Source organism: Mandrillus leucophaeus, unplaced genomic scaffold (genome assembly GCF_000951045.1).
Source record: "Mandrillus leucophaeus isolate KB7577 unplaced genomic scaffold, Mleu.le_1.0 Scaffold354, whole genome shotgun sequence".
NCBI lineage: Eukaryota > Metazoa > Chordata > Mammalia > Primates > Cercopithecidae > Mandrillus > Mandrillus leucophaeus.
The window spans coordinates 1,601,632-1,614,903 of NW_012103743.1; the positions used below are offsets into that span (position 1 = coordinate 1,601,632).

The 13,272-nt window shown below is 36.2% G+C and overlaps 2 protein-coding genes across 2 annotated transcripts in view; both read right to left on the reverse strand.

Annotated features, from left to right (window-relative positions):
* The window catches only part of CNTRL (centriolin), a 103,731-nt gene that overhangs the window by 76,033 nt on the left and 14,426 nt on the right, over positions 1-13,272 (reverse strand). Inside the window, exons 4-8 of the mRNA XM_011989522.1 lie at positions 12,984-13,114; positions 10,672-10,802; positions 9,130-9,271; positions 7,091-7,277; positions 2,036-2,229 (exon numbers count right to left, since the gene is read on the reverse strand). Of these exons, the coding sequence (XP_011844912.1) occupies positions 2,036-2,229; positions 7,091-7,277; positions 9,130-9,271; positions 10,672-10,802; positions 12,984-13,114 (785 nt within the window). The remainder of the gene's footprint in view (positions 1-2,035; positions 2,230-7,090; positions 7,278-9,129; positions 9,272-10,671; positions 10,803-12,983; positions 13,115-13,272) is intronic.
* LOC105546331 (actin-related protein 2/3 complex subunit 3-like) lies at positions 4,586-5,411 on the reverse strand. The gene is given in 1 exon segment (XM_011989504.1): positions 4,586-5,411. A coding segment is annotated over 1 exon segment (537 nt). The 5' UTR covers positions 5,379-5,411; the 3' UTR covers positions 4,586-4,841.

A 13,272-nucleotide genomic window follows, 5' to 3' on the forward strand; every position in this document is an offset into this window, starting at 1 on the left:
CAGATGATATTATCATTAGATATTCTACAAAAGATAATAAAAATGTTTTCAAATGTAAGCTCTTAGAATAAGACCCAGAATTATTTTAGGCATCTAATAGTCCTTGGGACTAACAGAATAGGCAGAACCAATATGAACTGGTAATTTAAAGAAGAAATACAAAATAGCCAATAAATATATATGCAATACTCAATGCTCCAACAACTATAAAAATTCAAAATTAAAACAAGATTCCATTTTTTTCTACCATATGTACAAATTCAAAATAATAATATCCACTTGGAAATTGGATACTTTCTTCCCTGCTGTGGAAATGTAAATTGGTTAGAAGTTTTTGAAGTGTGCATTAACATTTATCAAAATTTTAAATGCAAATTACATGGTAATTCCACTTCTAGTGGTTTATGCTAAAGAAATACTAGTATGAATGCATAAGGTATATATAGACACACACACACACAGATTTTCTCTGTAGTACTGTCTCTAATAGCAAAAAATGTGAAAGCAACCTAAATATCCATCAGTAGGAATAGGCTAACTAAAATATGAAGAATACATTTAATGGAACACAACACAGACTTTAAAAAGAGTGAGAAAGCTTTATATATGCAGGTACATATATTTTTTAACTTGGAGAGCTGTCCGTGTATGCTGTTTTGTGAAAGTTAAGATGCTGAATAATAATATACAGTCGACTTTCCATATCTGTGAGTTCTGCATCTGTGTATTCAACCAACCACAAATTAAAAATATTTTTTAAAAGGATAGTTGCATCTGTATTGAACATGCATAGATATTTTTTCTTATTATTTCCTAAACAATATATTTATATAGCATTTACAATGTCTTAGGTATTATAAGTAATCTAGCAATGATTTTAAAGTATACTAGAGGATGTATGAAGGTTACTTGCAAATACTACACCATTTTACATAAAGGACTTGAGCATCCGTGGATTCTGGTATCCATGGGGGTGTCCTGGAACCAATCCCCTACAGATACAGAGGAATGACTGTATACAGTAACATTCCTTTTTTTAATTACAAAAATATTCAAAGGTATAATATGCATAATTATATATACATTATGTAATTACATGTATACTGTATAAGAAGCATGGAAAACAAAATATTAATATCTGGGGAATGGGGTAGGGAAGAGTGGACTTTCATTTCTGCTAAATACAGTTATGTTGTCTAAATTTGTTACAATGAACATACGTTAATTTTGTATATAAATGTGTTTTTACTTTATTTTTATTTTTGTAGAGACAGGGTCTCATTATGTTGCCCAGGCTGATGTTGAATTCCTGACTTCAAGTGATCCTCCTGCCTCAGCCTCCCAAAGTGTTGGGATTAAAGGCGTGAGACTGGCATAAACATGTTTTTAAATGGTTAATGATAAAAATAACAATGACATAGAAAAGAGCACAGTCTGACTTCTAACAAAAATAGGTATAGAAAAAAAAGCAAAAACTTCTGACAGTTTACAAAACATTTATTCACAGCACAAACATATCAATAACATTATAAATAAGCAAAAGAGAAAACTAGGCAACTACAGTTCATAGTTTTGGGATAGTGGAAAGTCTTAAGGTCTGACATTTTGCCAAGGTTTTCAATGGGCTGACTAACGTGCACCAGGGAATTAGCATAAAGATATTATAAAGTTATTTTATCTTAGTAATAAAAGATGGATTCCATGTCCAAAAAGACTTATAACTCACGAAAATCTGGATAATTTTGCCAGATTGCCTTCTAAATGTTTTTGCCAATGAACAGCCTCACCTACAATGTTGTTTTTAAAAATTACAAATGTCTAGGAGTACATAATGCAGCCCAAGATCCCATCAGTCTTTTGGAAAGCCATATCATCCAGTACACCGTCAACTGCAATTCATAAGCCTTTCACACATATTTCTGTTAAACCACGTCTTCCCCATTATATGGTCAGGAAGTTGTATTTTTAGACCCAAGGGCAAAGAATTATCTGTCTTAAGAGAATACAGCCAAAGCAATGTAAAATATGAACTTACCAATTCATTTTTTGTGTTTAAGTCACTCTTGAGTTCCTCACAGCTCTGTTTCTGTAACATGGCCTCCTCTTTCAATGATTTGTTCAATTTATCTTGATTTTTAATTTCCTCAAGAAACTTTGTTTGTTTGCTCTTAAGCTCTTCAGTTTCTATCATCTTTTTTTCTAGGTCTCTTTCCAGTCTTTCCACTTCTTCTGTCAATGAAAATTTAATAGTTTATTTATCATTATATTTCCTATTTTTAAAAAGATAAGAATATTTCTCAAAACAATAGCAAAAAAAAGGCTAAAAATATCATAAACACAATTCTACTTTTAAAATTAGCCACCACGGTTTTGGAAAAAAGACTATCCTGATCTTGAAATTGATTTATAGTAAGAGGCAAGAAGACATCATTTTGATGACATTTTTAAAAGATTAATACTTTACTTCCAAGTATTTAATCCAATTAGTGTGCTGATAAATGAGTTTTTTTCTAGGTGACCTTTGAAAAACATGCAATATTTGATCTGACATTAGTAATTACATTTAAAAGGATGCTGCAAACATATTTGCAAAATTTTGTATTATCTTAAAATTATTCAATGGCTTTCTGTTACTCTTAGGATAAGATCCAACAGGCTTGCAAAAAGGTGATAAAGCTCTTCATAATTTAGACTCAACCTCCCTCTTCTGCCTCATCTTCAAGCATACTCTACTGCAGCTTTCTTAAAGTGATCCCATTTCTTCAGATTTGTGATGCCTCTTCTCACCTATAGGCTTTTATTCACACACTTTCCCTAGAACTGTCTTCCTCTACCTCCTACTGAGCTATTTTGCATCCTCCAGGTCTTAAGTTTTAAAAAAAATATATTGAGAAGCCTGCCCAGGCCCTATCCTGTCGCCAGGTTAGATGATTCCGAAGTATGCTCCCACGCTACCCTGAAATTCTGCTTGGCCCTTGTCACACAGGGAGTTGTAAAATGTGATCAAATAGCTTAGCTGTCTGCCTTCCCCCACTAAAGTGTCACAAAAGCAGAAATTATATCTATCTGGCTCACCTAGACTAGATCCTAAGAGCCTAGCACATTAAAGTCTCCTAATTAATATCTGAAGGCATGAAGAAACCATAAGTAGTCTAACCATTTCCCCCAAAAGTTATCTAGATGACTTTCCTTTGCATTATTAATATTTTTAATGATTCCAAAACATAAACTTCAGAATAACAAATGTTGAGTTAGGGAGATTCCAAACTAATAAAAACTTGCCACATTTGTCCAGTATTGGATCAAATCATATGAAATTGCCAGGTTTGCAGATCAAAACAGACTAACACTAATTTCAAATGAACATACAGGCTCATTTCCCAATACTCTAAAATGGCTATTTCATACCTTCCTCTTTTTTTTTTTTTTTTTTTTGAGACAGAGTCTTGCTCTGTTGCCCAGGCTGGAGTGCAGTGGCATGAACTCTGCTCACTACAAGCTCCGCCTCCTGGGTTCACGCCATTCTCCTGCCTCAGCCTCCTGAGTAGCTGGGACTACAGGCGCCTGCCACACGCTCAGCTAATTTTTTGTACTTTTAGTAGAGATGGGGTTTCACCATGTTAGCCAGGATGGTCTCGATCTCCTGACCTCGTGATCCACCCGCCTTGGCCTCCCAAATTGCTGGGATTACAGGCGTGAGCCACCGCGCCCAGCTCATACCTTCCTCTTTCTTCTCAAACTTCCCATGCACCTTCTTCTATTTTCTCTCTCACCTGATGATCTCACATTTAATTAAGAAAATGACCCCATCAATAAGAACTCCCTATTTTCCCACCACCACAGCAACAAAACTACCCACACCTGCACATATCTTTGCTCCTTTCTGAAGGAGAAAGTGTCACTCCTACCAAAGGGATGATTTTTTCCTTTTTTTCTCTAATCTCATTCTTTTGTCTTCTCAAAAACCAAAAGAATTGAGCCATGTCTTGTTTCTCCACTCTGCTTTCAGCTTTTTTTTTTTTTTTTTAGACAGAGTCTCGCTCTGTCATCCAGGCTGAAGTGCAGTGGCACGACATCAGCTCACAGCAGCCTCTGTCTGCCAGGCTCAAGTGATTCTCCTCTCTCAGCCTCCCAAGTAGCTGAGATTACAGGTGCCCGTCACCACATCCAGCTAATTTTTGTATTTTTAATAGAGACAGGATTTTGCTATGTTAGCCAGGCTGGTCTCGAACTCCTGACCTCAAGTGATCCACCTGCCTTGGCCTTCCAAAGTGCTGGGATTACAGGTGTAAATCGGTACACCTGGCCTCCACTCCGCTTTTGAATATTCTGTTCATTTGGTTTTTTGTTTTCTGGCTTTGAGGTTTACTGCATTTGTTGTTTCTGCCCATTTCCTGGTCTGGAAGCCACTGGTGAATTTTTTATTTTTTATTTTTGATCTTTTAAAAAAATTATTTATTAAGTACTAGAAGAGACATTGTGGGAGAAAATTTCAAATCTCCAGCCAAATGTCTCCCTCCTATTCATTCTCCAATCCATTATAATCTAGCATCTGTTCCCATCATTTCCTTTTTTTTTTTTTTTTACATGGAATGTTAGAAATTTCTTTATTATGACTTATTCTTATTAAGCGCCAGCTTAATGCTGCAGAAAACTTCAAATCACCCTTGATAACCCACTTTCTTGTCTCCCACCCAAATTACTGATCAAGAGTTTTTCAAGTAAAGACATGCTCTTCTCTCTTCTGTATAAAACTTTACGAAATAAAGGCAAAAGATTGTGTACATCTCACTGGAAAATGCTGCCCAGGGCTCTGGAGACGGTGGCTGCCCGGGTTCCCTTCACTGTCCAGGTCCTGAAAGACTCTTGTTCATGAACTGTCTCTTCACAAAGCAAATCCACCACTTGCTAGGTTTATCATTCCGAGGGTCAAAAACTTTCTCACAAAGTCTCAGTCCAGTCTCTTGCCTTAGCTGTTGTAAATAGGCTCTCATCACTTCATCTTCCTGTTTGTTTGCAGGTTTGGCATAAATTGCGTTAAGTGGAAAACCAGGCTCTCCAGGAATGGGAAAATTAGTGATTCCCAATGTATACATTTATTTCTCACCTTGGCTTTTGGAATTGCACTTTTGGAGTTTCTTCAGACATTCAGAAATATAGAGAGTTATATATACCAAGGTCCTATCAGCTTCATTCTTAATTTCATAGTTTTTGAAGAAGACATTGGCCTTGAAGTAATAGATGGCTTCATCCACAATATCTGTATCTTTTGTCTCTCTGGGTGCAGGTCCTTTGAATTGACTTCTGATAAGTAACAGTGCCATGTTTCCGATGAGTTTGGTGTCAGGATCCATGAGAGAAGAGTGGTAAGCCGGCATCTTGGCAGCACCCGGATTCCAACCCAGAGGAGCAGAATCTCTGTTCCCACCATTTCTTAACTACTCCTGTCAAGATCATTATCATCTGTTGCCAATCTAAAGCACTTCTCTGCTTATCTCACTTAATATCTCAGCAACATTCAACAGAGTTGACCACTTCCTCTCTTGAAAGCTTCTCTGGGCTATTTCCCACTATTTCCTGGTTTTCTTCTACCTTGCTGGCCTCTCTTTCTCAGCTTCCTTAGCAACTACTTTTCTTCTTTCTCCCAGCCACTGCCTGAGTAAGCTGATTTCCATGGAATTTAACGTCATTTTTATGCTGATGTGACTCAGCATAAAATTTGTATGGCTAGTCCAGATCTCTTTAAACTCCAGACTCACATTTCTGACTCTTTATTTGACACCTCCACTTAGCTGTCTCACAGACATTTCAAATTGAATATGTCCTAAACAAACCTCTGAATTCTCCATTTTTATAAATGATATCTCCATCTAGCCACTTACTTGAACCAAAAGCCTGGGGATTATCCAATCCATTAGAAAACGCTGCTACTTCTACCTTCAAAACTGATCCATCTATATTTCATTTCCACATCCAACATGTTAAGTACAGGCCATCAACGTTTCTAACCTGGATCACTCCTATCCAAGTGTTAACCAGGGCTGACTCTGCTTAGCTTTCAAGATCTTGTGACTGCATTCAGATGGTATGGCATAGACTCCAGCCTAGATTACTACACTAGCCTCCTAATAGGTCCCTTCATCTCCATTTTCCCTTCTCCAAATCATTCTACTATGTATCAAAAATGATGTCCTATCCCTGCTTAAAAATTGTCAGTGGCAGCTGGGCACGGTGGCTCATGCCTGTAATCCCAGCACTTTGGCAGGCCGAAGTGGGTGGATCACCTGAGGTTGGGAGTTCGAGACCAGCCTGACCCTGTGAGAGAAACCAGAGAAACCCCATCTCTACTAAAAATTAAAAATTAGCCTGGCGTGGTGGTATGTGCCTGTAATCCCAGCTACTTGGGAGGCTGAGGCAGGAGAAACGTTTGAACTTGGGAGGTGGAGGTTGCAGTGAGCTGAGATTGCACCATTGCACTCCAGCCTGGGCAACAAGAGTGAAACTGTGTCTCAAAAAAAAAATTGTCAATGGCTTTCCACTGCAGCTGAAATAAAATACAAATTCCAAGGCCCTGTGCCGCCTCACACCTACCTATGTCTACACACTTTTTATTGAGCTGTCCTCCAGTCTATCTGATTTTCTTTCACTTCCTTAAACTCACAGGGTCTTTTGAACTAAAGAACAAGCTGTTCCCTCCCCTTAATGCCATTCTTCACGCGGCTAACCCTCTCTTCTCTTTGCTTTCAGGTTAAATGTCACTCCCTCAGAAAGCCATTCCTCTATGCCACAAAGAGGGCTCCCCTCTGTTACTTTATCTGATTTATTTGCTTTTTGTCTGTCTTTTCTGCCAAAACATAAGCTGCATGGATGCCAGCACCATATGTCTTGCTCCCCATTGTATTCTTAGTGCCAAATACAATGCCTGGTTCACAGTATACATTCAGTAAATATTTGTTGAATCGATTTATGCTGCCATTTCCTGTGTACATTTTAATAGCATTATAAAGTTCATAATACATATTTCTAGATAACTTCTGAAACTAAATTCCTCCCTCACCGAAATTTATTATTTTTTTAAGTTTAATCTTACCTAAACTGAATCTCTCAAAAGCCTCCTGTCTATCCTGAGTGGTTACTGGCTGACCTTCCAAACTTTCCAGTGAACGGAGGTGGAAAATGGTAAACTGGAGGTAATGAGGAAGGGTCACAACTGGATTTTCAACTAGGATCAGAGAAATCAAATCTTGAAGCGGTTTCAACTTGCTTATATCTTGGAGCTGAAATGATATAACATTAGTATTGGTATCATGTAATTTAAAAATCATAGCATACCTAAAGGAAGTTACAAATCAACTAAATTTAACATGGCAAGGAATCTACTCATGAAACCAATTACCCAAAAGTAGTGGTAATACTTTTGGGTATTTCCAGTATGGAAAGGGAGTATATGAGTATTTATGGTATATTTGGGCAGTATTAGGCATTTTTCCATACACTGTTTCATTTATGACTCCTCACAACAACCTATCATGTAAGTATCATCTTAATTTTACAGATGAAGAAACTCAGGATCAAAGAAGTTAGGTGACTTGCCCAGAGTTCAAAGCCTGTAAGTGAATGAAACAGGATTTGAATTCAAGTTCGTGTAACTCTCAACTTTGTCTTTTCATTATACTGATTCAACAAATCAAAAAAATGAATGGTTATAAAAAATATTTTGGCAAATCTTCAGATAACTGTGCTATAATTGATAGTTTATTCAGATAGTTTATTCTCAACCTAAAAATGTTGAGAAACAGTGCTCCAAATAGCTAGTACAAATAAATCTTCTCTCCCAAGTGAATGTGCAGCACTCTTCATAATGCCAATGTCAAATATCAACGGGGTGAGGACAGCATACAAAATTAGAAATAAATATTTATTGATTTTCCTATTGCATAGCTGACACTAAGTTGACACTATCTAAGGATCAACTACTTCAGGAATATTTATGGCAAATTTTAGATCTATGGCTACCTCTTCCCATCATCCCATAGCGTCAACAGCTCCAAGGTGATGCTGTACAAAGTGGGTTTGGGCTTGGGCTCTGACGCTCCTGGACTGTCACAGGATAAAATCAGAAAGCATAGGTATTGTTAACAACACGGCATTAAATGAATATTGCTTCTTCTTATTGGCCTCCACTGGTGAAGGCTTAAAGAATATAGCTTTAGACTTATTTAGTGTTTTAAAGTTTTTTTTAAAGCATTTTTCACATCTATCATTTCATCCGAGCCCCCATAATATCCCTGTAAAGGAGGCAGTATAGGGATTATTTTCCCCAAACAGTGAGTTTTAGAGGGATTAAAGAATTCTCCAAGGTCATGGAAGGCAATTCTATAGAGACTCATCTCTGAAGTCACATTTTTCATTTTCTATTCTACAACTGATGTTCTTTAAATTATAGCACAGTTTTCCCAATTTTAATACAAATTTAAATAAATTAACATTTTTACTAAGCAAATGCTTATTAAATACCTAGCTGTGAATAAATACCATAAGAAAATCATAAACTATACTCCAGAGAAAAATATACAACATCATCTAAATATGTAAATCATGATAACAAAGTTGCTCTATATTGAAAAGCTAGTGATCAACCTCTTGTAACACCTAACATCATAATCAAAATAAACTGGTAAATTTGAAATTAAAAGTTAATACTGTCAAAAAAAAAAAAAAAAAAAACCCAGAACTTTCTTCCAGGCATTCAGTGATCTGGATTCTGGCACAAAATGTGACTCTGGATAAGGGACTTAACCTGTCCTAGACCTACTTGTTACTACCTAACTCATAGCGATAGAAAAATAATCCCTGTACCGCTTTCTTAACAAGAGTGTTATGAGGCTCACATGAAATGATAAATGTAAAAATGCTAAGAGATCAACTCTTGGTTACTATGGAACCCATGCAAAATGAGGACTGCTTGTATTTAATGAATCTAGAAAATCATGGGCTATGTCTGAATCTAGTGTTTAGACAAATGACTAAAACTTTAAAAGAAGAAATCCCATTTTTAAAAAACTTAGATATGTTTAATCTTTTATTTTTCAACAAGTCTACACATTCCTGCTATTTTGAATAACTTACCGATGATATCTTGTTGCCTTTCAAATTGAGGACTCGCAAAGATTTTAACTTCTTCCCTAACCATACTGGAATATGCTCAATTTCATTTCCTGCAAGGTTAAGCTTTTGCAGATTACACATATTTTCTATGCCTTCAATTTTGCTGGAAAGCAAAGGATAAAATAAAATTTAGTAAGTATAATTATAGAGTCTCTCATTGTATTTTTAGAATAAACAGCCTTAGCTCCATGTGAGATTATTTTTCATAATGATAATTTATCAACTCTTTTCATAAATGAGAACAAAGAAAAGTGGCTAAAGCCAAATTTACCAGAACAGCTAAACTGCCAACCTTTTATTACTATGCCAGGAATCCTATCCATCTTATTATTAGTCTTTGCAACTCCATAACATAGAAAAGAAAAATTTGTCCATGGCAATCTCACCAACTACTGCGAACAATACTAGCAAACAGCCAGCAGAGAGCTGGGAAACTCAATAGCACCCTGTGCTATCTGCTACATTCCTGTCCAAAAGATGTTCTTAATTATTGCCTTAAGTCATCATAAAAAGATTAGCTATGCCAGCAGGATATGGGAGCCCATAGATGATACTGTATTTATGAATATAAGTAATTTAATCAGAACTTTTAAATAAAGCATTTATCACACATATTGATGAATTCTGACTGATGAAGCTTTTTCCCAAGTCACTTCTAGTTTATTTGTCAATTTAATTCCTTGGTCAATTTTCTATACTGCACAAATACTTCAGAGCTTCTATCTACACTAGGTAAATATTTCTAAGCTTCTCTACTTTCACTTTTATTTTGCTGAAAATATTTTCATCAGAATCAACTTTTTATACAACTTTTATAATAAGGGTTTGGTTCATTAATCATTTTTTTTCACTTCAGTTTTGTCATATCAGAACTTCTGCCATTGCTATTCATTTTCTTGGCCATTCTATTTACCAAGTCTAACTTGGGGGAAAGCATACAGATATTAATAATTTCAAGATTTGATTATTGTATCATTTTGTCTATAACAAGTTTTCTATATGCAGTTTTAGCCACTGTCAGTTTTAGTATATTTATTTCTCACAGTAATATTTATTATGAATTGGAAACGATTGAGAGCATATTTCTTGTAGCAATGAGCAAAGAACATCAGAATCAAAACAGATTAGAACATCTTGGGGGTCAAAACGGCAAGGTTAAAACATTCTGCTTCATGTCAACATTCTTAACGCAATAAGGTAATAAAATCACAGACAATATCTGAGAAAACTCCCTGTCATAAACTAAATTAAGATATAATTTGGGGCTCAAAAATATATCTCTTTGATAATGCTAGATGTTATTCTGTACTTCAGTAATGCCAAAACATAAAGACAGTTACCTACCATATGTGAAGAGATAGACATTCATTTGATCAATGAATAAAGATAAAAAATCTTCTGTTTCTGTGTCAAAGGATTCTTTCAGTAATGTGGATAACATTAATCTACGTCTCTAACAAAGCTACCTACAATGCTACCTAAAGATTTTGTTATATAACTCACCTGATTTTGTTATAGGATAAGTTGAGTTCACGTAATTTTAACAGCTTGTCCAACTTTTCAATCTTCCCTATTAGATTATAGCTGAGATTCAGTACTTCAAGTTTAACACATTTTTCCAAATTCTCGATATACTAATTGGAAATAAATGCATAAATACTTTACACAACAGATGCCTTGACATACAGTATAATATTTACATATGTGCATCAGGGACTGTTTGATCAGTCATCAGAAAATAATATACCCTTACTGTTCTCCTGGACAATCCCTTGATGCAGCTCTCCTTGACTAGGAGTAATAACTCTACTCAAGCTACCAAACTCTCCTTGCCCTTCAGTAGACAACGACATTGTCTACATACTAAGAAGCTCAAGACTATCCAACAAGATTTCTCTCACTATCGTTCCCTCTACCTCAGTTTTGCTATACCTCTCCCTCTCATTCCCCTCTTTTCTTCCAGAAGGTAGTGCTATGGTTTTAGTTTATTTTCTGAAGATCTTGTTTGCTATAAAATCTATATAATATGTAGCTATTTAAGCATATATAAATATGTTTGCTATAAATTCTATAAAATATGTGTGTGTGTGTATATATATGCAAACAAGATCTTCAGAAAATAAACAGTGCTAACAAGGAAATAAAGACATCTTGTGACAGAGTGCAAGGCACCAACATGGCAGATTTTGTCAGTTTTGTTCACTACTCTAGCATTACTGCCTGGTGCTAAATACTTGTTGACTAAAAGAATGAGAGTGCAACTGAGGACAGGGTGGCTAATTGTGATTGGGTGGTAACAGAAGGCATCGGCCTGGAGGACAGAATGAGACCCTGTCTCAAAAAAAAGAGAGGACCTCACTAAGTTGAGACCTTAATAACAAGAAGCCAGCTGTATGAACATCTAGGTTGCCCAGGCTGGAGTATAATGGCGCGATCTTAGCTCACTGCAACCTCCACCTCCCGGGTTCAAGTGATTCTCCTGTCTCAGCCTTCTGGGTAGCTGGGATTACAGGCACCTGCCACTACGCCTGGCTAATTTTTGGTATTTTTAGTAGAGATGGGGTTTCACCACGTTGCCCAGGCTGGTCTCAAACTCCTGACCTCAGGTGATCTGCCCACCTCAGCCTCCAAAAGTGCTGGGATTACAGGCGTGAGCCACTGTGCCCAGCTGCTGCTTTTATTTTAACTTTTTAAAATACATCTTTCATTAAACACAACTTTTAAGTCTTTATGCATGTTAAATCTGTCAATACTTTTCCTTTGTGGTACTAGGGTTAGTATTTGCTTAGGGGGAACTTCACCACTCTAAGATTTTTAAAATATTCTCATATACTCTCTCTAATACTTTTAGAGCATTTCTGCTGGTTGGTTTTTGTTTTGCTTTGTTTTCATTTAGTTCTTCACCCTTCTGGAATTACTTTTTGTGAATAATATGTGGTAGAAATCTAAGGTTTTTTTCTTCCAATTAAAGGAATTAAGTTGTCTATTATAATGTGTTCATGTTGTATAGTTTATGAATAAAGCTGTAAACACTCTAGAGCAGAAATTAGCAAACATTTTCTGTAAAAGGCTGATATGGTTTGGCTGTGTCCCCACCCAAATCTCATCTTGAATTCCCATGTGTTGTGGGAGGGACCCAGTGGGAGGTAATTGAATCATAGGGGCAGGTCCCGTGCTGTTCTCGTGAGAGTAAGTCTGATGAGATCTGATGGTTATTATAAGGGGGAGTTTTCCTTCACAAGCTCTCTTTTTGCCTTCTGCCATCTATGTAAGATGTGACTTGCTCCTTTTTGTCTTCCACCATGTTTGTGAGGCTTCCCCAGCCACGTGGAACTGTAAGTCCAATTAAACCGCTTTCTTTTGTAAATTGCCCAGTCTTGGGTATGTCTTTATCAGCAGCATGAAAACGAACTAATACAAAGGCCAAATAGTAAATGTTTTTGGCTTTGTAGGCCATATAGTCTGTGGCAACTACTAAGCTCTGCTACTGTAGTGCAAAAACAACCATAGACAATATGTAAACAAATAAGTGTGACTGTGTTCCAGCAAAACTTTACTTACAAAAATAGCAGGCCTGATCTAGCCTGTAAGCTGTACTTTGCCAACCCCTTCTCTACAGAGTCAATATTTTAGAGAATATTGAGTAATAGAAACCTATTAATTTGGAGATGTCATATACTTCTGATTTAGAATATTCACTGGAAACAATAAAAGGTCTGCCACAAATTAGGCAACATTAGGATAATTTTTTTTCGCAGTTTTAAAGCACAGAAAAGTTAAAAACAGTATCTATGCTCAGAAATTGTTGGTCCTACCTTAAATTTCTTGCCACCATCTTTAGAAAGAGAAAGGTTCAGAGACTTTATCAAGGCCAAATTGTCCTGTTTAGTAAGTTTTTTAATGAGGGCCTCTGTAATATATCGAACTCCTGCATGTGAATCAGCTCCTGAAATTACAGAAACAGATCATCATCAGTAGAGGAAAGACATGAATATCACAAAGAACAAATCGTTTTGATGTTATATAACAAAAACAAAAATTAAGCCATGCATATACCAAGAAAAGCTGGCTATTTCTAATCATAATGTTTTAATAATGTTTTAC